This window comes from Stomoxys calcitrans, chromosome 1, assembly GCF_963082655.1.
Source record: "Stomoxys calcitrans chromosome 1, idStoCalc2.1, whole genome shotgun sequence".
NCBI lineage: Eukaryota > Metazoa > Arthropoda > Insecta > Diptera > Muscidae > Stomoxys > Stomoxys calcitrans.
This window is the reverse complement of record NC_081552.1, coordinates 189,842,053-189,865,058: the sequence shown is the minus strand read 5'-3', so window position 1 is coordinate 189,865,058 and position 23,006 is coordinate 189,842,053. Positions and strand designations below refer to the sequence as shown.

The following is a 23,006-nucleotide window of genomic DNA, read 5'->3' as shown; positions in this document are numbered from 1 at the left end:
GCACAGCGAGATCCGTTACCCTTCTAAACCTTTTTGTTGTTGGTCCAGATCGGACCATATTTGACAATAGGAAACCTGGAAACAAGGGAAGAGGTTTCCGATCGGATACCTGAAATGAACCTTGAGGTCGAGTGAAAGGCATTGCTGCCAGCGGCACACTCTTGGATTGACGGAACCCTGGTATTGCCATCTGAAAGATCATGTTACACGGATGGATCAAAGCTAGAGAACAGAGTGGGCTGGGAGTCTACATTGAGAACCCAGGGACTGAGATCTGTTTTAGACTGCCTGACCATAATACGGTCCTGCAGTCGATGATCCTGAAATGAACCTTAAGGTCGAGTGCAAGGCATTGCTGGCAGCGGCACTCTCTTGGTTGACGGAAACCTAGTATTGCCATCTGGAAGATCATGTTACACGGATGGATCAAAGCTAGAGCACAGAGTGGGCCTGGGAGTCTACATTGAGAACCCAGGGAATGAGAACTGTTTTAGACTGCCTGACCATAATACGGTCCTGCAGGCGGAGATCCGAGTGATTACGAAATGCGTGAGGTGGTGTGATGCTAACGCGACGACGTGAACATCTTTACGGACAGTAAGATTGCCATAAGGGCAATAACAACTTGGACGGTTAGGTCACGAAAAGCCTTGCAGTGTATGAAAGAGATTAACGCCTTCTCTGAGGATGGTAGAACGGCGAAAATCCTATGGGGGATCAAGATCCTGAGAAGACAAGGCCTTTACTGAAAGAAAATAAGAAGGAAGTCAGTATAGCTTTTGGTATCATAACGGGACACATAGGACTATGAGCGTGGAAGATGATGAGACGTTGGAGCATTTCCTTTGTCATTGCCCGGCTTTCGCGTCTAAGAGATACCGGTACTTAGGTGGGGACACATTACCAGACATGAACCAATTTAGGAGCGTGGCATGGACAAGAATTAGGGATTTTGTAAGTGGCACGGATTTCTTAACTTCGATTTTCTTTTTAGAGGTTACTTTATAGTTTTTAAGAGCGCACTACAAGCCGATTACTGGCTTAGGTGTATGTCTATAGTATCATGGGGCAGACTCTTTTCAACCTATCTTAACCTAGAAAAAAATTTCATAAAAATTTTGTCTTGAGAGAAAATTTCATAGAAATTTTTGTCTTGAGAGAAAATTTCATAGAAATTTTGTCTTGAGAGAAAATTTCATAGAAATTTTGTCTTGAGAGAAAATTTCATAGAAATTTTGTCTTTAGAGAAAATTTCATTGAAATTTTGTCTTTAGAGAAAATTTCATTGAAATTTTGTCTTTAGAGAAAATTTCATAGAAATTTTGTCTTTAGAGAAAATTTCATAGAAATTTTGTCTTGAGAGAAAATTTCATAGAAATTTTGTCTTTTGAGGAAATTTCATAGAAATTTTGTCTCTAGAGAAAATTTCATAGAAATTTTGTCTTGAGAGAAAATTTCATAGAAATTTTGTCTTGAGAGAAAATTTCATAGAAATTTTGTCTTGAGAGAAAATTTCATAGAAATTTTGTCTTGAGAGAAAATTTCATAGAAATTTTGTCTTTTTTGTCTAGAGAGAAAATTTCTTAACAATTTTGTCTGTGGAGAAAGTTTCATAGACCATTTTCTCTTTAGAGAAGATTTTATAGAAATTTGTTCTTTATAGAAAATTTGATAGAAATTTCATAAAAATTATCTCTTGTGTCCTCTTTGGTTGTGTCGCCATTTGTTGTGTCGCAAATTCAATGGAATTCAAACAATTTAAATGTTTTTGTTGTCAACAATTGTCCTTAGGGCCAAACTCGCAACAGTAGACAGTAATTACCCTCAAGATGTCAGTGTCCACTCAATGCTGTGGGACGCCTGTCCGTCCGTTGGTCTTTGCGCTTAATGAGGCTGTTTAAATGAGCGGAGGAATAATTCTTTAAAGACTTAAAAAAATGTCTGCAATAGAAGGTTGATTGCAGAGACCAAAGCTGCGCATGCGCTTACCTACATTCGTTTTCCTACCTACTAGCCCCCCTCATTGAAGGTGCTGTATTTACACACCCGAAAGGGGAACACAACGTTCTTACTCCACTCTAAGACCCTGACAACAAATTGCATTGTAGCCTCATGTTGGTCAGTTCGCAGAATGATTTCTTTTGCGGCAATCATTGGAGTCTGAGTCTTTCTTTTTATGCGTTTACATTTTTCATTTTCTTGATTGCAACAATCGGCGTCGTACTCGTTTCGCTTGCTGCCACTGCTGCACTTTGTGTTCGCAGCTGCAATTTTAAAAATATTTACATTGTCGGCACTTTTAATTTGTTTTCGCTGGTTTTTGTCGCAAAAGTTCTTGTGTTCTTGTTTGCAAGGCTTTTTGTGATTTTAATTCGATGTTGTCACATGTGTGCGTGGATCTCGTTCATGACTAAAAGCCTCAACATATGATGAATGTGTAGGACATTGAGAGCAAGAGGGGAACAAACCAAAAAAAAACTTAATAATATAAAAATCAATCTTGCAGTCGATTATAGCAATAAAATATAGGATTTTTTTTTTTACACAGAAATAGGTTTTTATGACGAATTTTGTCCACGAAATCAAAAAATTATATTTTTACCAAAATTTATAAAAATTTTAAATATTTTAGTCGAGCTAAATGACCAATCGAATGTTACACACAAAACAGAGATTATTAAATGAGTTTTGAAGAAAAGAAATTGCCAGATTTTGTCAGACAAATCAGGTCCCAGATACCACGCCACTGGTGGACGCGTTTTTAATATTAGTTCACATCGCACCGTTTGTAAGATCATTGTCTGTCTTGGATTGACGGAACCCTAGTATTGCCATCTGGAAGATCATGTTACACGGATGGATCAAAGCCAGAGGACAGAGTGGGTCTGGGGGTCTACATTGAGAACCCAGGGACTGAGATCTGTTTTAGACTGCCTGATCATAGTACGGTCCTGCAGGCGGAGATCCGGGCGATCAGGGAATGCTTGAAGTGGTGTGGTGTCAATGCGAGGACGCCGTTTGTTCTTATGTAGGTAAGATCATTGTCTGTATTGGATTGACGGAACCCTAGTATTGCCACTTGGATCATGTTACACGGATGGATCAAAGACAGAGTGGGTCTGGGGGTCTACATTGAGAACCCAGGAATGATATCTGTTTTAGACTGCCTGGTCATAATACGGTCCTGCAGGCGGAGATCCGGGCGATCGCGGAATGCGTGAAGCGGTGTGGTGCTAAAGCGAGGACGTCGAGTGTTAACATCTTAACGGACAGTAAAATTGCCATAAGGGCAATAACAACCAGGACGGTAAGGTCAAAAACAATCTTGCAGTTTAAGAAAGAGATTAACGCTTTCTCTGAGTATGGCAAAAATCGCATCGTTTGGGTGCCGGGCCATAACGGAGTAAGGGGAAATGAAAGGGCAGCCGATTTGGCGATGAAGGCCAGAGGACTTCCGTCAATAAACTTGGTTGACCCGAAGCTTTTCGGGTTGACGCAGTCCGAGTTAAGAGAGTGGGCGACGAATGCGCATGCATCATTGTGGAACAGCGAAACGGTCGGTAGGAAGGCGAGAATCCTTTGGGGGAATTCAAATGGTGAGAAGACGAGGCTATTACTGAAAGGAAGCAAGAAGGAGGTCAGTATAGTTATTGGTATCATCACGGGAAACATAGGACAACGAGCTCACTCATGTAAAATTGGTGAAGCAAGTGATAGCATATGTAGGGCATGCGGGGAAGATGATGAGACGTTGGAGCATTCCCTTTGTCATTGGCCGGCTTACCTAACCTATGTAAGATCACTGCACAATTTCAATTTTATCAAATTCACAAACGATTGATCTCAGATATGAGGCAAGCGACACTTGTATCAATCTGGAAAATAAAGAACACACACGTCAGACATTCGAGAGCAGATTGTCTCGACCTTGACTATCTTATAAAGTGGCCCTGAGGGACCTAATGCCCTTAAAACTTTTAATTGTATTATAAAATAGGAATATGTACACAAGGTCAGTTATTTCTTTGATTGGAGTGTTTAAATTATAGTTTTTAAGGTTTTTGATACTTACATTTTCATGTTTGAAAAAACACAGCATCTTTAATTCACGAAAAACTCGCTTTGATGAAACCAATGATTGAAAGACATTTGGAAGTTTTTTGAGTGCTACGCGACGTCCATCGCGGGGATCTGTGACAGCCCTGTAAGAAATAAACATAAAAAATATTTTATAAGTAAACCAGTAAGAAAAGGCAAAAGTCGGGTAGGTGCCGACTGTTTAATATCCTACACCTACTTTATAAGTACAAAGTGGGAGCTATATTCGATATCTTTTTGGAAACACTTGTTTCACTGTCAATAAAAATTACTGTACAACTATTCCCGATAGAACCGATTGGAACTACGATATCCCTAGTAACAGAAGTTACATAGACTTCTATACGGATGCTTATAAACTAAACGACCAGGTGGGCTTTGGGGTGCACTCTAAAGATCTAGAACTGGTCATATCGAAAAGGTTACCCAAACACTGCAGTGTGTATCAAGCAGAGATCCTTGTAATTAAGGAAGTGGTGGAATGGCTAAGACATGATGTCATTACGACGATTGGCATAAATATCTTCTCAGACACCCAGGCAGCCATTAAATCCCTGGAGAACGTATTTCTGAACACAAAAACCGCCCTCGACTGTCGCAGATCTCGTCTTAGTCATTGTGTCTGTCATGACAGGTAACTGTCTAATAGGAAAACATGCTGACTGACTGAAGGTTGCCAGCAACGACTTTTGCAGAAGCTATGAGGACATGGAAGAAGAAGAGACTATAGAACACTCTCTGTATGTGTGCCCCGCACTAGCAGTTAAAAGGAGTTCCACTTTAGGTTCTCGTTTCTTTGAGAACCTGTCTGATTTAGCGGATATCAACATTCGCCAGTTATTGGGCTTTTTAAAGTGATCTGTACGGCTCAACGGTAGGAACTAGAAGGCATCTTTCTTCTTCTGTTCCTGTGGTATCACAATGGACGAAAACGTCTAAGTGAGTCTGATGGCAGACTGACACTTAAGCCTAACCTTCACTGTCAAACATCTTCAGTTCGGTCTATAATTTAACCATGAATTGTCTTACAAACGAACAACGATTGCAAATTATAAAATTTTTTTTTTATCAAAATGCGACCTCTGTTAAGAACGTTCATCACTCTCCTCTTGTCGCCGACGATGATCATTTTTGGCTTCATGGGAACGTAAATAAGCAGACTGGTCGATTTTGGAGTGAAGATTAGCCAGAAGCATTGCAAGAGTTACCAATGCATCCAGAAAAAGTCACAGTTTAGTGCGGTTTATGGTCTGGTGGCATCATTGGACCGTACTTCTTCAAGGATAATGCAAATCGTAACGCAACTGTGAATGGTGAGTGCTACCGTGAGATGATATCCAACTTGTTTTTGCCCAAAATGCAATGGTTTGACTAGCATGACATGTGGATTCAACAAGATGGTGCCACATGCATGCACATGGACTTATTGAGAGCCAAGTCCGGTGAATATTTTTTTTCACGTTCGGGACCGGTCAATTGGCGGACTAGAACGTGCGATTTAACGCCTTTAGATTATCTTTTGTGGGGCAATGTTAAGGCTCATGTCTATGCAGACAAGACCGCTTCAATTGACGCATTGAGCATTTATTCGTTAGATACCGGCCGAAATGTTAGAAAGAGTATGCCAAAATTGGACTAAGCGGCTGGACCATTTGAGGCGCAGTCACGGTCAACATTTGCATGAAATAATCTTCAAACATTAAACAATATGGACCGTACTATCGATTTAAACAAAGATTTCATGCATTTTTCTGAGTTTTGGGTGTTCTTTTTATACCCACCGCCATAGGATGGGGATAGGCCCCATAGACCCCATAAATATATATTTTCTTGATCGTCTCGACGTCCTGAGTCGATCTAGCCATGTCCGAAATCACGATGGCATTCGAACGCGTAAAACTAGCAGCTCAAAATTTTGCACAGATACTTAATATTGATGTAGGTCGTTGGGGATGGTAAATGGGTCATATTGATTCAGATTTAGATGTAACTCCCATATAAACCTATCTCCAGATTTGATTTCTTGAGCCGCTTTGGCTGAAATCTTGAGCGTGTTGTTTCGTTATGACTTCAAACAACTGTGCCAAGTACGGTCCGAATCGGTCTATAAACTGATGTAGCTCCCATATAAACCGATCTGCCGATTTGACTTCTTGAGGCCTTAGAAGCCGCAATTTTTGTCCGATTTGGCTGAAATTTAGCACGTGGTGTTCCGTTATGACTTTTAACAACTGTGCCAACTACGGTCCAAATCGGTCTATAACCTGATATAGCTCCCTTATAAACCAATCTCCTGATTCGACTTCCTAAGCCTTTACAAGCCGGAATACTTTTCCGATTTGGCTGAAATTTTGCATGTAGTGTTCTGTTAAGATTTTCAACAACTATGTCAAGTATGATCTGAATCGGTCTATAAACTGATATAGCTCCCATATAAACCGATCTCCCGATTTGACTTCTTGACACCTTACAAGCCGCATTTTTTGTCCGATTTGGCTGAAATTTTGCATGCGGTGTTCTGTTATGACTTCCCACAACTGTGCCAAAAAGGGTCTAAATCAGTCTATAACCTGATACAGCTCTCATGTAAACCGATCTCTCGATCGTCATTGATCGGTTGCTAATAGCTTCAATTTTTGCTGGTTTGGCAGAAGTTTGGTATGTAGAATAAAATTATGCCCACGGTGGTGAGTTTCCAAGATTCGGCCCGGCTGATCTAAGCATGTTTTTCCTTGTTTTAAACTTTTCTATTGCTCTTAAAAAATCACCCGTTATGTCAAGCCATGTCTGTGTTTGTTGAATAAGACTCAGCAGGATGACGTTTGCCGATACACGTTCCTCAATAGGAATAGGAAAGAAACTCTCCAAAATATTCAATACTAAAAAAGGTTTCAGACAGGGAGACAGCCTATTGTTTGATATTTTTAATATCTTTCTGGAGAAGATTATACGAGATGCAGATGTGAATAGATATGGCACACTAATCAACAGAGAACACAAGCTGCCAGCCAATGCCGTCGATCGATATCATGGGTCGGCCACAGGAAGCAGTTACTTCAGATAATCGAAAGGGTAAAGTGGGTCTGGCAGTAAATAAAGAAATGACAAAATGGATGATATCAACTCCCGCAAAGTCGCGCAGATGTGACGGATAAGCCGTTGGTCCCCATTCTCTTCGTTATCTTGCCTCTGATCTGAGTCTGGTCTGGTGACTTGCACCTTACAATTTTCTATATTTTCATCTGCACTTCTTTTTTCTATCTCAAGGGTATCACAACAGGCCAAACTGGCCTTTTTTCTCTCCTCTAAATGCTGACGACATTTGTGAGGTACTATGCTATGCTATGCATAGAAGCCATGTAAGAACTTCTTCCCAAAGAGATGGTTGTCCGGTGGCACACCGTTCGGACTCGGCCATAAAAGAGAGGTCTCTTATTATTGAATCGAACTTGAATCGAACACCACTCATTGATATGTGAGAAGTTTGCCAACTATTCCTTAATGGAATATTCGTTGGCAGATTTGTAATTTTATCCATTCAACCTTTTCTAAAATACCTGATAACGGTTTGGAATTTGTATCGCCTAGTCCGAGTGAGATCCAAGTAACAGTGCCCCGACTGCAGAACAACAAAGCAGCAAGAGCAGATGGGTTGCCAGCTGAACTAAGAACTAAGACCGCAGGCGACATAGTGATGAGGCGCATGTATCAACTCATAAACGTAATCTGTATAGAAGAAGGCATAACTGAAGGCTGCACCTTCAGCATACTATGTTGCGTTGTTGTTGTAGTAGCTACATTTGCTAACTCCACATACAAATGTTGCTACTACAACAACAAATACACGATTGCATTGGTTAGGTCAAAGCAGCTGCAAATGAGAAGTCTTTCGAAAGAGATCATTGCAGGGAGAAAACCATCTTGAAACTAGATGACAGAAATTGGAGAAGGATAACAGAAAGTCAAGGCGCTTGGAAATCTAATCTGAGTTTGCCAACCAAGTGGGCGCTCCGGTAGCCGAGTTGGTGCTTGGATTACCAGTGAAGGGGTCGTGGGTTCGATTCCCGCCAGAAGCCTTGGTCTGTCGCTACTGTAGTATCACAATGGGCCTTAAATTGTCTAAGTGAGTCTGTAAAGGACTGCCACACTTACCTAACCTAACCTAACCTTGCCAACTAAGTAGGTTCTTTCATGACCAGATAAGATATCCTCCCTTAAGAATCAATTTTTCGATTTGACTTCTTGAGCAGGGAGGCAATATGGAAAAACTAGGAGATGTAAGAAGGAGATACACATGGCTTTGGGCATAATTACGGGACACAGCTTTACTGGAGCATTTATTTAAAATCGGTGTGGCGCCAAGTTAAAGCGTGTATAGGGAATATGGGGAAGACGAGGAGACATTGGAGTATCTTCTACACCATATTGGATCTAGATTCCCTTGTCAATCTAACCTATCCTGAGCGCATTGCTTATCTTTATGTTCTAAAAAGACCATATTACTCACAAAAACCCTCATTTATCACCCAATTCGTTATTCTTGGCAAATATTCAAATGATAAGTAATCATAGAAAATAAGGCAAAGAAACACCCCAGACCAACCCAAGAGATATGAAAACAAAGACTTTGCGGTAAACACTAAACTCACTTAAATGACTTAGTGCATAAAATGCCTTAATAAATTTCATCCCCCTCACCACCAACAAAAAAAAAGAAAAACAATATCCAAAAGGTTCATTGAACCAACCTTGTGGTGCGCAGATTCATGGTAATTGGTTTTCATGTCACACCATCTACATAAATCTAAAGACAAGGCGACCAAAGGCTACCATAACAATGAAAGGATGTGAAAAAACAATATCAAAAAAAAAAAAATCGCAGCCTACAAGTCGGCAAGGTTTTGTAGAACTTTTTGTGCTCCAAACCACACCAGCGTTAAAAAAAAAACGCTAACAAAAGAAAGTTTGACGTCGTCTTACTGTGGCTTAAAACTAAATAAAAATCTTTGAAAATTTAAAAAATTTTTCACATACTAAAAGTCCTCAACTCATACCACATACTAAAAGTGGTGAACTGAAGCCACGCCTTAAAGTATACCTGAACTTTGGAATGGTGTAAAAGTACCTTCAGGGATAGGGAGATGTTTTTTGCAAAGACAATAATTGAAGAAATGCCCTTTCTAGTCTCCAAATCGAATAGGAGAAGAGTCTTAAGAACTCAAATTATATATCGGCTATTGGTTGACCCAGGAAAGGGCCACCATAAAATCTAAAAATCAATCTCTGCCGATATAGAACGCTAAAAAGGATTTTGTGCAACATGTTGAAGCAGATTTCCCAGAAATACATTCAATGTTGTGGAGAAAAGTTTTGGCTTGGTCTTGTTTCTAAACACTGTGCACCTTTTTCTGGGCATGAAGTTGAAAAAGTTTAGGTGTACTTGTGTGTGTGAAAGTAAAGTATACAACTTTTGAAATGTGGCAAATTGAAAAGTAATCAAAACAATCTAGGTGCCATAATGTCGAAAATAACAACAATTCCGTTGCTTTATATACTCGTATTTTGCGTCTAGATTTTTTGACTTTAGAAGTACTTTTTGTTTTCCATTTAGGAAAAAAATTGTCCTTGACTGATTGTTCAAATTGAAGGTAAGCAGTAATATGTAAACATTTTTGTTACCAAACTTAAGAATAACACAGAATTAATTTTAAGCGGTTTAAGAGAAAAAAAAAAACAAGTAAAAGCGTGCTAAGTTCGGCCGGGTCGAGTCTTATATACCCTCCACCATGTATCGCATTTGTCCAGTTCTTTTCCCGGTATCTCTTTTAAGGCAAGCAAAGGATAAAAGAAAAGAATTGCTAAGCTATTGGAGCGGACCCTCTCCCTTACCGCGGACCCTCCCCATTCAAAAACGCCAGATCTCGGAGATGGGTGCACCGATTTAAGCGAAATCTTGTATGCCACCATATGCAAATTGCAAAGTTTGCCCATAAACATTCCACTAAGAAACAGTAGCAAACTTCTTACATATCAATGAGTGCAGTCCGATTCAAGTTTTTAAGCTCAATGATAAGGGGCATCCTTTTATAGCCGAGTCCGAAAGGCGTGCCGCAGTGCGACACCTTTTTGGAGAGGAGTGTTACATAGCATAGTACCTCACAAATGTTGCCACCATTTGGAGGGGAAAACCACCGCTGAAAATTTTCTGAAGGTCTCGCCAGGATTCGAACCCAGGCGTTCAGCGTCATAAGCAGACATGCTAAAGTCTGCGCTACGGTGGTTTCCATATGGCACCCCAAAAACATGAAATTGGTATACAATTTTGGGGTAAATAACCTGGGGGGGGAAGCCCCATCGCAAAACCCAACCGAACGGACATATTTACCGATTGAAACAATATGGATATCAAATGAAAGGTATTCAAGAGTAGAGTACAAATTTGGCATAAAAATGTCATACTAAGAGTCGGGCGAATCCCCCTGCCCCAAAAAACCAACCAAAATGACACTTTTACCGCTTTGGGCAATATGGATTTCAAATGAAATGACATAAAAATTTATTCGCTGGTTTCTGAGGGGCTTCCTCACCCCCAGAACCCCTGAATAGAATTGGGACAAGGAGAGTGTGGATCAGCGCCAACTGTCGCTACGATGGAAAGCTGGACACACGACTCCAGAGGTTGTTGTTCCAATTGTGGACTGTATATGGATGTCACAGAGGAGATTATCTTCCACACGGTAACGTTAGCAGAACCAGCTGATGGATTCAATGGCTTAACGACACGGCTTTATGTCAGGTTGGGTGAAGTTGATTTCTCGAGCAATGAAAATCACCATCCAACTCACCAAATGGTATAGAGAAAAAAAGAGTAGCACGAGCAGGTTAGAATCCAAGTTGGTTTTATTTAAAGATGATAAGTTCTCACCAAGTAGTTTGGTTTGCGGCTGCCAAGCAAGTGCCAGATTGACAATTTTCTTTCAACTAGGAAACCTATCGACTTTATTTTATTTCATTTTAGAACTAGTTGAAGTTTAAACAAACTTTGACATTCTTGTCGATACTAATTTTAGTGCAATTTGTACATTTTCCTAATAGTTCAATTTTTAATTCATATGACTTTCAAACTATGTTTCGGTTAAATTCAAATTAAATTCATATAATACATTAAGGCTAAACAACATGTTTAGACATGGCGCCGGGCTTAGAAATGATCGTTCTGGTGGGTGGCACAAAGTACAGTTGCTAATGATCGAATGGCGTCTGAAATTATGGTTTGGTTTATAAATGGTTGAATGGATGTGTTCCTTTTAGCCTTTTGACCAATTCGCTTGCTCTTCTGTTGCTTATGATGCCTTGGTTGCTGTTGTTGAGTATGCTGACTTTTTCTTTGCTTTGGATGGTTCTTTTGTTGTCTTTTGGTGTTCGTAACTGAGGTTCCAGTGTAAATCATCGGTTTGTTTGGGTGCAACATGGTGTGATGGCAATTACGACATTTGCGACATTTATTTTTTGATTTACATTGGGCGGCTGTGTGGCTTTTCGCTAGACAGTTCACACAGTATTTGAATTGACGCACTGTCCGGCATCTCTCAACAGGTTGCATCTTAAAAAATTTTGGACATACACTTATGCTGTGGAATCTCTTACACAACATACAACGATATATCTCGGAGTTTGGGGATTGATTTTTACTAGATGATTTTACCATCTGATCCGGCCTGGGAATCCTCGATTCTTCCGAGCTTCCACTCACTGGGTGGAAGCAAATCATCAATAACGACGACTAGATCTCCCTTTTTCACGTCAGATTGCGGGTTTTTCCACTTGTATCGTTTCTGAAGTGATTTCAAGTAATCTTCTCTCCAGCGTACCGCGAACTGATGGTGGATGGCTTTCAGTTTCGTCCATCGATTTATCATAGAAATATTTGGAGATATCGGTTCGGGAAATGCTAACATCGGGGACCCTTTTAGAAAGTGGCCCGGTGTGAGTGCACTCAAATCTGTAGGGTCTTCTGACAAAGCTGATATAGGGCGAGAATTTAGAACACCTTCTATGCGTGCTAAAATAGTGGCAAATTGTTCAAATGTAAACCTGTGGGCACCTGCTACCCTTTTAAAATGGAGTTTGAAGCTCCTAACAGCAGCCTCCCACAATCCTCCCATGTGTGGGGCGTGAGGTGGTATGAAGCTCCATTCGAAACCATGCGTGGAATATCTATTCGACAAATCTGCAGATGCATTTTTTATAAACTGTGAAAATTCCCTGAGAAGCACTCTACTAGCGCCTACAAAATTCCGACCATTATCCGATACTACCCTTCGGGGTAGTCCTCGCCTCCCAACAAATCGAGCAAAGGCGGCCTCGAATGCCACAGACGACAAATCTGAGCACGGCTCTAAGTGTATGGCCTTCGTTGAGAAGCACACGAACACTGATACGTATGCCTTGGTCGAAGGAGCTTTGCGTAAATATGAGCTTTTCAGGTCGAATGGACCTGCAAAGTCTATGCCGGTCACATGGAATGGTGGCGAGATCGTACACCGATCAAGTGGTAATGGTGCCATCATTTGGGTACAGGATTTGTGTTTGAACACAACACACGTCTTACATTTGCGTATAATAGACTTAACCCGGGGTTTCAGTCTTGAAATGTAAAATTCTGTCTGTACCATTCTGCACATTAGCGTGCAGTCTGCGTGAGCCAAAAACTTGTGAAGATGAGACAGGTAAAGATGGCAAAACCATGAATTGCCTGGAAGTACCATTGGGTGGCGTTCGCTATATGGAAGTGTTGATTGCGACAAACGCCCATTAATTCTAATAATCCTGGCATCATCAAGAAATGGGTTAATTGTGCTCAAAGAGCTTTTTGGGGAGATTTGGAGACCTTGAGAAAGAGCATTGTATTCGTCCTTGAACCCGTATTGCTGAGCCGTGAGTATTAACCTTCGCTTCACAAACAAAATCTCCTCGTAGCAAAGACTCACACTGGAGAAATTCGCAGTCGATCTAGTTGTCGGATGTGTCCGGTGATAAAATCGATAAATATATGAAATAACTCTTAAGGCTCTATCGTATGAAGAAAATCTTTTCAAAATTTCAGAATCTTCTGATACAATGTGAAAGGTTTGTGCAAGTCCCTCCGGTGGTCCCGGGGGTGTTATGGGAACCATTTCTGGCCAAGAGGACGAAGTGGCAGTCATCCACGATGGTCCGTTCCACCATAGCTTGGAGTTCGTAAGATCTCGAGGACTACACCCACGGGTACCAAGATCCGCTGGATTGTCGGCAGTAGGAACATGACGCCATTGGGCATTGGGAACAAGGGAATGAATCCTTGAAGTCCGATTCGCGACAAATGTCTCCCAAGACCATGGAGGTTTTGATAACCACCCAAGTACGATCGACGAATCCGTCCACAAGAAGGTGTGAGCGATTTCAAAATCAAAAACAGATAGAATATAATTCACCAGCTTGGCTAGTAGCTCGGCTCCAATAAGCTCCAAACGTGGTAAACATACCGTCTTCAATGGAGCTACCCTACTTTTTGCAATCAGTAGGTTGGAGCAAGACTCAAATCCCGAATCAACCACTATGTACACGCAAGCGCAATATGCTGCTTTAGAAGCATCAGCAAAGCCATGGATCTGAACGCGATCAGATGGCATATATCGAATCCAGCGCGGTATTCTTAGGTCAATAATATGGGAGAAATCTTTCATGAGACCCTCCCAGGTTAAGTGTGACTCCTCGCTTATGGGTGAATCCCAATCCAACCCTTCAAGCCATAACTGCTGCATTAGTATCTTGGCTCGTATGATGACTGGAGTTATCCAGCCTGCTGGATCAAATAACTGACTGACGGCCGACAGCACCTTTCGTTTAGTCAGGGTTGTAGTTGTGTTTATAGGATTCAGCGCGTAAGAAAAACTGTCGGTCAAAGCGTTCCACATTACTCCAAGAGTCTTTGTGGAGCTTGTCTCATCCAGTCTCAAAAAATTCAGGTCATACATGTCTTCGGGAGGCAAATGATTCAAAAGTCGAGAATTATTGGCGGTCATCTTCTTTAACGGGAAACCCGCAGATTTGAGAGTAGTTATCAACTGGGTTTGGAGATCGATTGTCTCCTGTAAAGAAAAACCGCCAGAAAGTATATCGTCCACATAAGTTTCTTTCCTTAATGTGTAAGATACTTTCGGGAACTGTGTCTCACAGTCGGATGCTAATTGAAGCAAAGTACGGATCGCCAAAAATGGGGCGCAGTTTATACCAAAAGTTACAGTACGTAGTTGGTAATCTTTGACTGCGCTATCAGATGTTTTCTGATATAGAATTCTCTGGTATGGCCGATCAATTGGGTGTACTAAAATTTGCCGGTACATTTTCTGTATGTCACCGCTGAAGACATATTTGTATTTCCTCCAATTTAACACAGTGGTTATCAAATGTGTTTGAAGTGTGGTCCCAGTCAATAAGACGTCATTAAGAGAGAATCCAGATTTGGATTTTCGGGACGCATTAAACACAATTCTTACTTTCGTACTTTTATGTTCAGGTCGCACCACAGCGTGATGGGGGTGGTAGAAAGAATAAAACTTTCCGTCAGAGAAAACCTCTTCGGAAGATGTTTCTTCCATATGACCCATTGATAAATATTCCTCCAAAACCGAATTGTATTGAAACTGTAGTTCCGGATTTTTCGACAGAGTATTCTCCATTCTTGTTAACTGCCCGAGGGCGAGGAATCGCGATGATCCGAGATGAATGGAATTTGAAAACTCTTTTTTAAATGGCAGTCGTACAATGTACCGACCGTCGGGTCCACGTACTGTGGTTTTAACGTAAAATTCCTCGCAGAATTGATCTTCCTCTGAAATTGGGGGTGCAGCGGGAATATCTTCCAATTCCCAAAATTTCTGCAGAGTTTCATTGAGAGCGGTGTTCTCAGAGGGTAAAACATTGGTCGTGAACGCCTGAATTTGTTCCGTCCTCATGGGGCCGCTGAGGACCCAACCAAAAATAGTATTATAGGCAGATGCGTCCCCACATATATTCTTCTTAATTCCATCGATGTTGAGATATTTCTCAGAGTCATTGCCCAAAATCAGATCTATCTGTGACGACTTGTTGAAAAAAGGATCTGCTAAATCAAGTTCACTTAATTCCTCCGGATTTGTGATCGAAAATGAGACGGAAGGCAATTTCTGGGTTACCTTAGGGAGCACGATGGCATTAATGGCTATTCGAAGATTGTATCTTGAGGAATAAAGTACCAGTTCACATTCCTTATTAGAAGAAAGTTTCTGTTCCCCTATACCGAAGATATCAAATAGGGCTCTACGATAAGGGATTTGAAGCAGATTTCTGGCCTTTTCTGACAAAAATGTGCGTTGGGAACCAGGGTCTATCAATGCTCGAAGAGTGAAAAGCTGTCCTCCATGATCAACTTGCACCATAGCGGTGCGAAGCAAAATAGTTCCATTGCTTGAAGCAAAATTTGCCTGTACCTGAGCACTGCGTAAAAGACCTGATGATGATGGATTGGATGTGTCCTCCGCCATACTATTCGGATAACGACGAGGTTCCGTCGTCACAGGACCATCTTTAACCCTATTACTCTCAGACTCGACTTGTGACCTCTGCTTCAAATGGAGCAAGGTATGATGTGATTTCTGACACACCGAGCATTTGTTCTTGCTCTTACATTTCTGTTTCCTATGAAAGGTAGACAGACAGTTATTGCAGAATTTGTTTCTAAACACGAAGTCTATCCTTTCTTGTTCTGTAAAACCTCGGAATTTCGAGCAAATGCGTAAAGAGTGATTCTCCTCACATAAAGGACACGAAAGATCCAGTTTTTCCTGAGAATGGTAAGCCTGAGTACGATTAACCGGAGGAGAAGGCTGATTATAGCCATCTTTTGTTGAACGGATACTGGATAAACGTTCAACAATTTCATACCTATCGATGAGGAATTCGTCCAATTGGGACCACATCGGCAATTCACTGTGAGAGCTTAGGGACTGTTCCCATAAGGATAATGTCTTATCCGGAAGTTTCGTCGAAATCAAATAAATCAAAATAGGATCCCAATACTCTACTTTAACATCGAGTGTCCTAAGAGTGGCAAGACAGTCATTCACCGTCGACTGTATTTTCTGGACCGAATCACTAGTCTCTACCGCTGCCACTGGGATATTGAACAAAATCTTAAGTTGGTTGTCAACCAACACTCGCTTATTCTCAAAGCGAGCTTTAAGAGCCCTCCATGCCAATTCAAAATTCTCATCACACAAAGTGTATCGTTTGACTATGGCACCAGCAGAGCCCTGAGTCTTATTCCTCAGGTGATACAACTTCTGTGCCGGAGTAAGTTTTGGGTGGTTCACATAGACCGCCGTGAACATATCACGGAAAGATGGCCATTCCTCGTATCCCCCTTTGAAAACCTCCGTATCGCACGGAGGAACCTTTATGTAAACATTGGGTGAATCATTCGAGTGTGGCTCTAAACCACCGCGAGGGATCGGGAAATCATTCGGAGTTATGCCTATTCTGAAAGCCTCTACTCGAGGATCGGAAGAAGATGTTATCTTCGAAATATCGAAAAGCCGAGATCTAGACCCATAGTATGCTTCAGAGCATACATTAAAATTGATCTTAGCTTTATCTCTCACTTCCTTGGTAACAGACGGATCAGATGACAGCATTATGGACTCATAGGAAGAATTCAACTTCTTCCATCTATCTTCAAGATCCTCCATTTTTGCCTGTACCAATGACTCGGTCTGCTGGATCAAATCTATCTTCTCTATATAACTGCAAAGCATCAACAAATGGTCGTAATAAAAATAAAATTTACTCTCTACCACGCACATCTTTCTATTCTCGCCACCCGTGGTACTATCGTCCAAAGAATCGTTAGACATATTCGTATGTTGACCCAATTATGGTCAGCACAGATCCTTTGAGGAGAAAAATAATATCTCTATATCGAGTCGGTAATTAAACGCGAAATAATGATAATGGACAGCACACTGCCCTAGGACCTACACGATCCCAACTAAAATTCACTGATGAGCAGTAAGCCCTTACCAATTCCGTTCAGTGTGACCCAAGCCAGACAGACAACAATAATTCCGGTGTGATCGACGAAATCTATGCACATTTCCCAAAGAATCCGATTTAATAAATTGTCTCAAAAAAAAAAATAGCCTCTCAATCAAAGCTTACCGGAAAACTCTGTCTGCATACAAACAAAGGGTCTTGCTAAATAAAAAAAAAATTGTTTGAGCCCAATAGTCTTTAGGTGGCTATGAACCGCTATATATAATAAACAAAATGTTACAAGCGGGGGAACAAAATAATGAGTAATTGTAAACCATATGACAAAATCCAAAATTAAAAGTTGGAAGGACAATTTTGATGAACTAGTTTCGGGTGACTATGAACCTTTGCGTAGCGATGAATTTGAATTTACTTCTAGTGACAGCAACTAATTTAAATTCATTTGATTGTAAACCACATTATTTTTTCCCAATTTAAATGAAATTGGCATGTTATCCTAGATCTATCCCGATATGCAATAATAGGGGTAACAGTTTCTTTTGTACTGTTGCTTAGAAAAAATTATGTTTCGATTAGATGTGGAATCGGAATCTCATTATCTTATACCGTGATATGTTCGTGCGATGATTTGTCAAGAAAGAAGAAGAAAGGCGATGGAAGTAAGTGTAATGAAAACAAGACAAACGTAAATAGTTGTTGCCATGAATATGTATGTATCAATGTCTTACAAAATGGATTACTTCTTCTTGAAAAAGTGTTTGGTCAAAGATATTTCCTTCAAATTGATCTTTGTTTACAAATGAGAAGATTAACGAAACAAGATTACCTTTAATGTGATGAATTGTGGAATTTTAATTTTCGCATTGTTGGTTAATACGAACGAAATATGCGCGTTTTTTCTTTTTTTTTTTTTTTCGTTTGGTTTTTTTTTTTTTTCAATTCTTTCTGGACCTTTATAGTCAAACCGCATCACTAGTTATTGGACAGAAAACATTCCTGCAATTCATTATTTCCTTCCTTTTCTTAAGTTTAAATGTTTAAATGTAAATGGTATCACAACGATAAAATTTGTCATAATCTTAGCAAAAAGAGGAATTAATACAGAAGAAATTAGAAACGAAAACCAAAGAACTGACCAAAGAGACTGGCGAAAGAACGAATGGAAATGAAATTAAAAATATGATGACTTTTGGGAAATGATAGACAAGAGCCAAAATTTGCAATGGGAACGAATGGGAATGATGTTAACATCATAATGACGTTTGCGAAATGGTAGATATGAGGAAAATAAATTTGCAGGTTATGTCTTGTGGTATACGAGCCGCTATGTTTGCGAATTTTTAGATTTCTTCTGTTCGATTTGCAATAACGGTTTCTTACACTTGCACTTCTTAATAATGTTACTTTTGCAGATTATGTAACTGGAGATTTTTTAACACAAGGCACGTGTTTTATTCAATTTTTCCATAAACCATATGCATATATATATATACATAATTATCGCAATTTTTAATTACAGAATTTCATACACTGAATTTGCGCTCGTTGTAATTTTCCACGCACATGTATCACATCTTTTCCCACATGTATAATATCTTTGCCGAATTTTGGTGAGTTCTAAAGAAACTCACTTCACTAAATTTTTTAGACTGACAAAATACTCTAATTTAACGGATCGGGTAGGAATTTTTCGATCTATGATTTTCTGAACAGGTTTTCTTTTTCTTTCTGTCTTTCGCTGCTTAGTTCATTTTTTAACTCTTTAAACATAATCCCTGCAAATGTTCACAGATGCACTCTTAATACACGGACGGACTGCAAACTTTTATTAAATTATTCTTCTAATTGCTTCCCTATTAAATTTGGCACACCGTATCAATAACTGCACACCGGCTTCTTAACAAAGCTGTTTAGCTTACCGTACCCGAAATGACACTGACAAGTGATATTTCATTCCGTTTAGGGTTTACCTCATTTCTCTATGTTGTGGGATCTTCTCTGCTGCTGAATTCGATTCTCTTGCCGAGAGGACCATGAATAGACCATGGCTCGAAGGACCATGAATAGAATTGGGACAAGGAGAGTGTGGATCAGCGCCAACTGTCGCTACGATGGAAAGCTGGACACACGACTCCAGAGGTTGTTGTTCCAATTGTGGACTGTATATGGATGTCACAGAGGAGATTATCTTCCACACGGTAACGTTAGCAGAACCAGCTGATGGATTCAATGGCTTAACGACACGGCTTTATGTCAGGTTGGGTGAAGTTGATTTCTCGAGCAATGAAAATCACCATCCAACTCACCAAATGGTATAGAGAAAAAAAGAGTAGCACGAGCAGGTTAGAATCCAAGTTGGTTTTATTTAAAGATGATAAGTTCTCACCAAGTAGTTTGGTTTGCGGCTGCCAAGCAAGTGCCAGATTGACAATTTTCTTTCAACTAGGAAACCTATCGACTTTATTTTATTTCATTTTAGAACTAGTTGAAGTTTAAACAAACTTTGACATTCTTGTCGATACTAATTTTAGTGCAATTTGTACATTTTCCTAATAGTTCAATTTTTAATTCATATGACTTTCAAACTATGTTTCGGTTAAATTCAAATTAAATTCATATAATACATTAAGGCTAAACAACATGTTTAGACAACCCCCTTGCAGGACATATTTACCGATTCGAACAATATGGGACCAAAATGAAAGGCATTTGGGAGTAGAGTATTAATATGATATCTTAAATTTGGTTCAAGTACCTGGCGAGACGTCCAAAGCCCAAAACCAACCCCAAAAATACCACCAAAAACAAAGTGGACGGATCAGTACAATATGGGATTCAAGTGAAATCTCTTTGGGAATAGAATACGAATATGGTGTCAAAAATTGAATACAAGTAATTGAAGGTCACCAGCATTCCTGAGGGGATAGGTTAAGTTCAAGTGGCACTCTGCCATCAGACTCACTTAGACGTTTTCGCCCATTGTGATACCACAGGAACAGAACAAGGAATATGCCTTCTAGTTCTTACCGTTGAACCATCCAGATCACTTTAAAAAGCCCAATAACTGGCGAATGTTGATATCCGCTAAATCAGACAGGTTCTCAAAGAAATGAGAACCTCAAATGGAACTCCTTTTGACGGCTAGTGCGGGACACACACACAGAAGGTGTTCTATAGTCTCTTTTTCTTCAATGTCCTCACAGCTGCGGCAAAAGTCGTTGCTGGCAACCTTCAGACTGTCAGCATGTTTTCCGATTAGACAGTGACCTCTCATGACGGACACAATGACTGAGACGTCTGTTCTAGCCAATGAGAGCAAAGCGTTAGACCTCCTCAAGTCTAGATTAGGCCACATAGTTTTGGAATGCTCACAGTCCCCACTTTGTGACCACCTATCATTCGTTATCCTTCGGGCCTGGTCCTGAAAACTTTGCATACATGTCGCTACAGGCATACCCACAGATTCCAGTTTCCCTGGAATGTGTAAGGTAGTTTCTAGTCTCGCAAGCTCGACCGCCAAAACCCAAAACAGGTGAGTATTGAACTGTTCCGTGACAATCAAGGTCGGTTTTTGTGTTCCGAAACACATTCTCCAGGGATTTAACGGCTGCCTGGCTGTCTGAGAAGATATTTATACCAATCGTTGTTATGACATTATATCTTAGCCATTCCACCACTTTCTTAATTGCAAGGATCTCCACTTGATACGCACTGCAGTGGTCGGGTAACCTTTTCGCTATGACCAATCCTAGATCTTTAGAGTACACCCCAAATTCCACCTGGTCGTTTAGTCTAGAACCATCCGTATAGAAGTCTATGAAACTTCTATTGTCACGGATATCCTAGTTCCCATCGGTTCTATCAGGACTAGTGGTACAGTACTTTTGTCAAAAAGCGGCTCAGGTAAGGTGTAATCCACACTGCCTGGAACATTGGATTTTGTATCAAGGATAACACAGTGTCCGTTGCCGCCACATGACCAAAGGGAAAGCTCCCTTAGCCGCACGGCAGTGGCGGTGCAATCTGTCTAGCCATAATGTCCGGAGGCATTAGATGTAGCATTAAATTCAGTGCATCAGAAGGTGTCGTCCTCAGTGCGGCTGTGATGCACAAACAAGTCATCCTTTGGATCCGGTTGAGTATTGAACAGTAGGTGGACTTTTGAAGCGCTGTCCACCAGACCATAACACTATATAGCATTATAGGTCGCACGTCTGCAGTATATACCCAATGTATTACGCGCGGTCCAAATCCCCAACTTTTGCTAATGTCTCTTTTGCAAGTGTATAGGGCAAGAGTTGCCTTTCCAAAATGTTCGATTTGAAGCTCAATTTCCCGTCCAAAAAACACCCAGGTATTTTGCGTTTTCTGTAAATTAACATTCTCTCCTCCCAAGGAGACAGCTGCCACTGTAGACAACTTGTATCTCCTGCTGAAAAAAAGTACTTATGTCTTGCACGGATTTACACCAAAATTTTTTTCAATAGCCCACTTCGCTATTGTACGTAGAGCTACCTGAAGTAGAGTTGGCAAAATATCGAGGGCACTATCAATAATATCGATATTTAATTTTTTGACTGAATATCGACTGATTTTTTCCAATCGATACTATTGCAAAAGTTCAAGTTTTTGTAATACTAAACGAAAATAAGCAATCCCACACTGAATGTATCCTTTAAGATACATCGCGCCTATAGAGGGCGCAGTTTTCATCCGATGAGGCTAACATTTTGTACCATGACTTCTCTCATGACTTCCAACTGACTTTATAAATCTTGGTTTTAATTGGTCTGTGTATTGACGATAGTATCGAAACTATCGATATTTATTATTAAAACTATCGAATGTTGGCAACTCTATCCTGAAGTATATCTCTTAGAGTGCTGGGAAACTTTCCCCTAACCGCAATTGCCACGTCATCAGCATACGCGACCACTTTTACACCTTTTTCTCCTAGAGACAATAATATTCCAAAGGAGAGGAGACAGTATACCTCCTTGAGGTGTTCCTCTGATGACCTATCTTTTTAGATCCACAGATCTCAAGCCTGTCGTAATGCATTTTTTAGTAAGCAAGTCATTAACAAACTTTCTTACGGTAGAGTTGATGCCCAGAAACTGCAACTCCTTCATGATTGACGTCGGCTTTACATTATTGAAAGCACCTTAAGTGTCAAGAAATGCTACCATTGTATATTCCTTGACACCGAGAGAACCCTCTATGTAGCCAACTAGGTCGTGAGGAGCTGTTCCAGTGGACTTGTTCTTACTATATGCATGATGCTGCCGCGACAGGCGGCAGGGATATTTGCCCTAAGATATGTTTCTATCAACCTCTCAAGAATCTTCAGCATAAAGGATGACAGACTAATAGGGGGAAAATCTTTCGCCTTCGTGTGGAAAGGTTTTCCTGCTTTCGAAGTGAAAATGACCTTTGTGTCCCTCCATCCCACAGGTATATATGACATGCTGATACAAGCAGAGTATATCCAGTCTATCAGACACAGCTTGTAATTCAACCGGTGATACATCATCAGGGCCGAAACTTCTTAACGCCCAAAGGATTTTCGGTTCAGACACAATTTCCCTAATAACCTTCGACGAATGCATACCAGTGACAACCTCTTCTGGATCGCGAGGGAATAACAAACGCTAAAATAGTTTTGAATGTTCAAGTTGGTATTCGATTTGTTAACTTTTCTTATAAAAAACCTTTAAAAGTACTTTTTAATCAAAAGATTCTTTATTTGAATGCCTTTATCTTCATTTTCTCTTGAACCTTGTTAAGATCAAAACGAAATCTCACAAAAGAATTTCTCCATTATTGAAATAAGGAAA

The 23,006-nt window shown here is 40.4% G+C and overlaps 1 protein-coding gene across 3 annotated transcripts in view; it reads right to left on the bottom strand.

Annotated features, from left to right (window-relative positions):
* LOC106083982 (serine/threonine-protein kinase NLK) overlaps positions 1-23,006 on the bottom strand; it is a 440,409-nt gene that overhangs the window by 55,270 nt on the left and 362,133 nt on the right. For all 3 annotated transcript variants that reach the window (XR_009398621.1, XM_059370464.1, XM_059370477.1), the window contains exon 3: positions 4,073-4,202. Coding sequence is in view for 2 of the 3 variants with exons in the window: in XM_059370464.1 (XP_059226447.1) it covers positions 4,073-4,202 (130 nt within the window). In the remaining variant the exon portion in view is untranslated. The remainder of the gene's footprint in view (positions 1-4,072; positions 4,203-23,006) is intronic.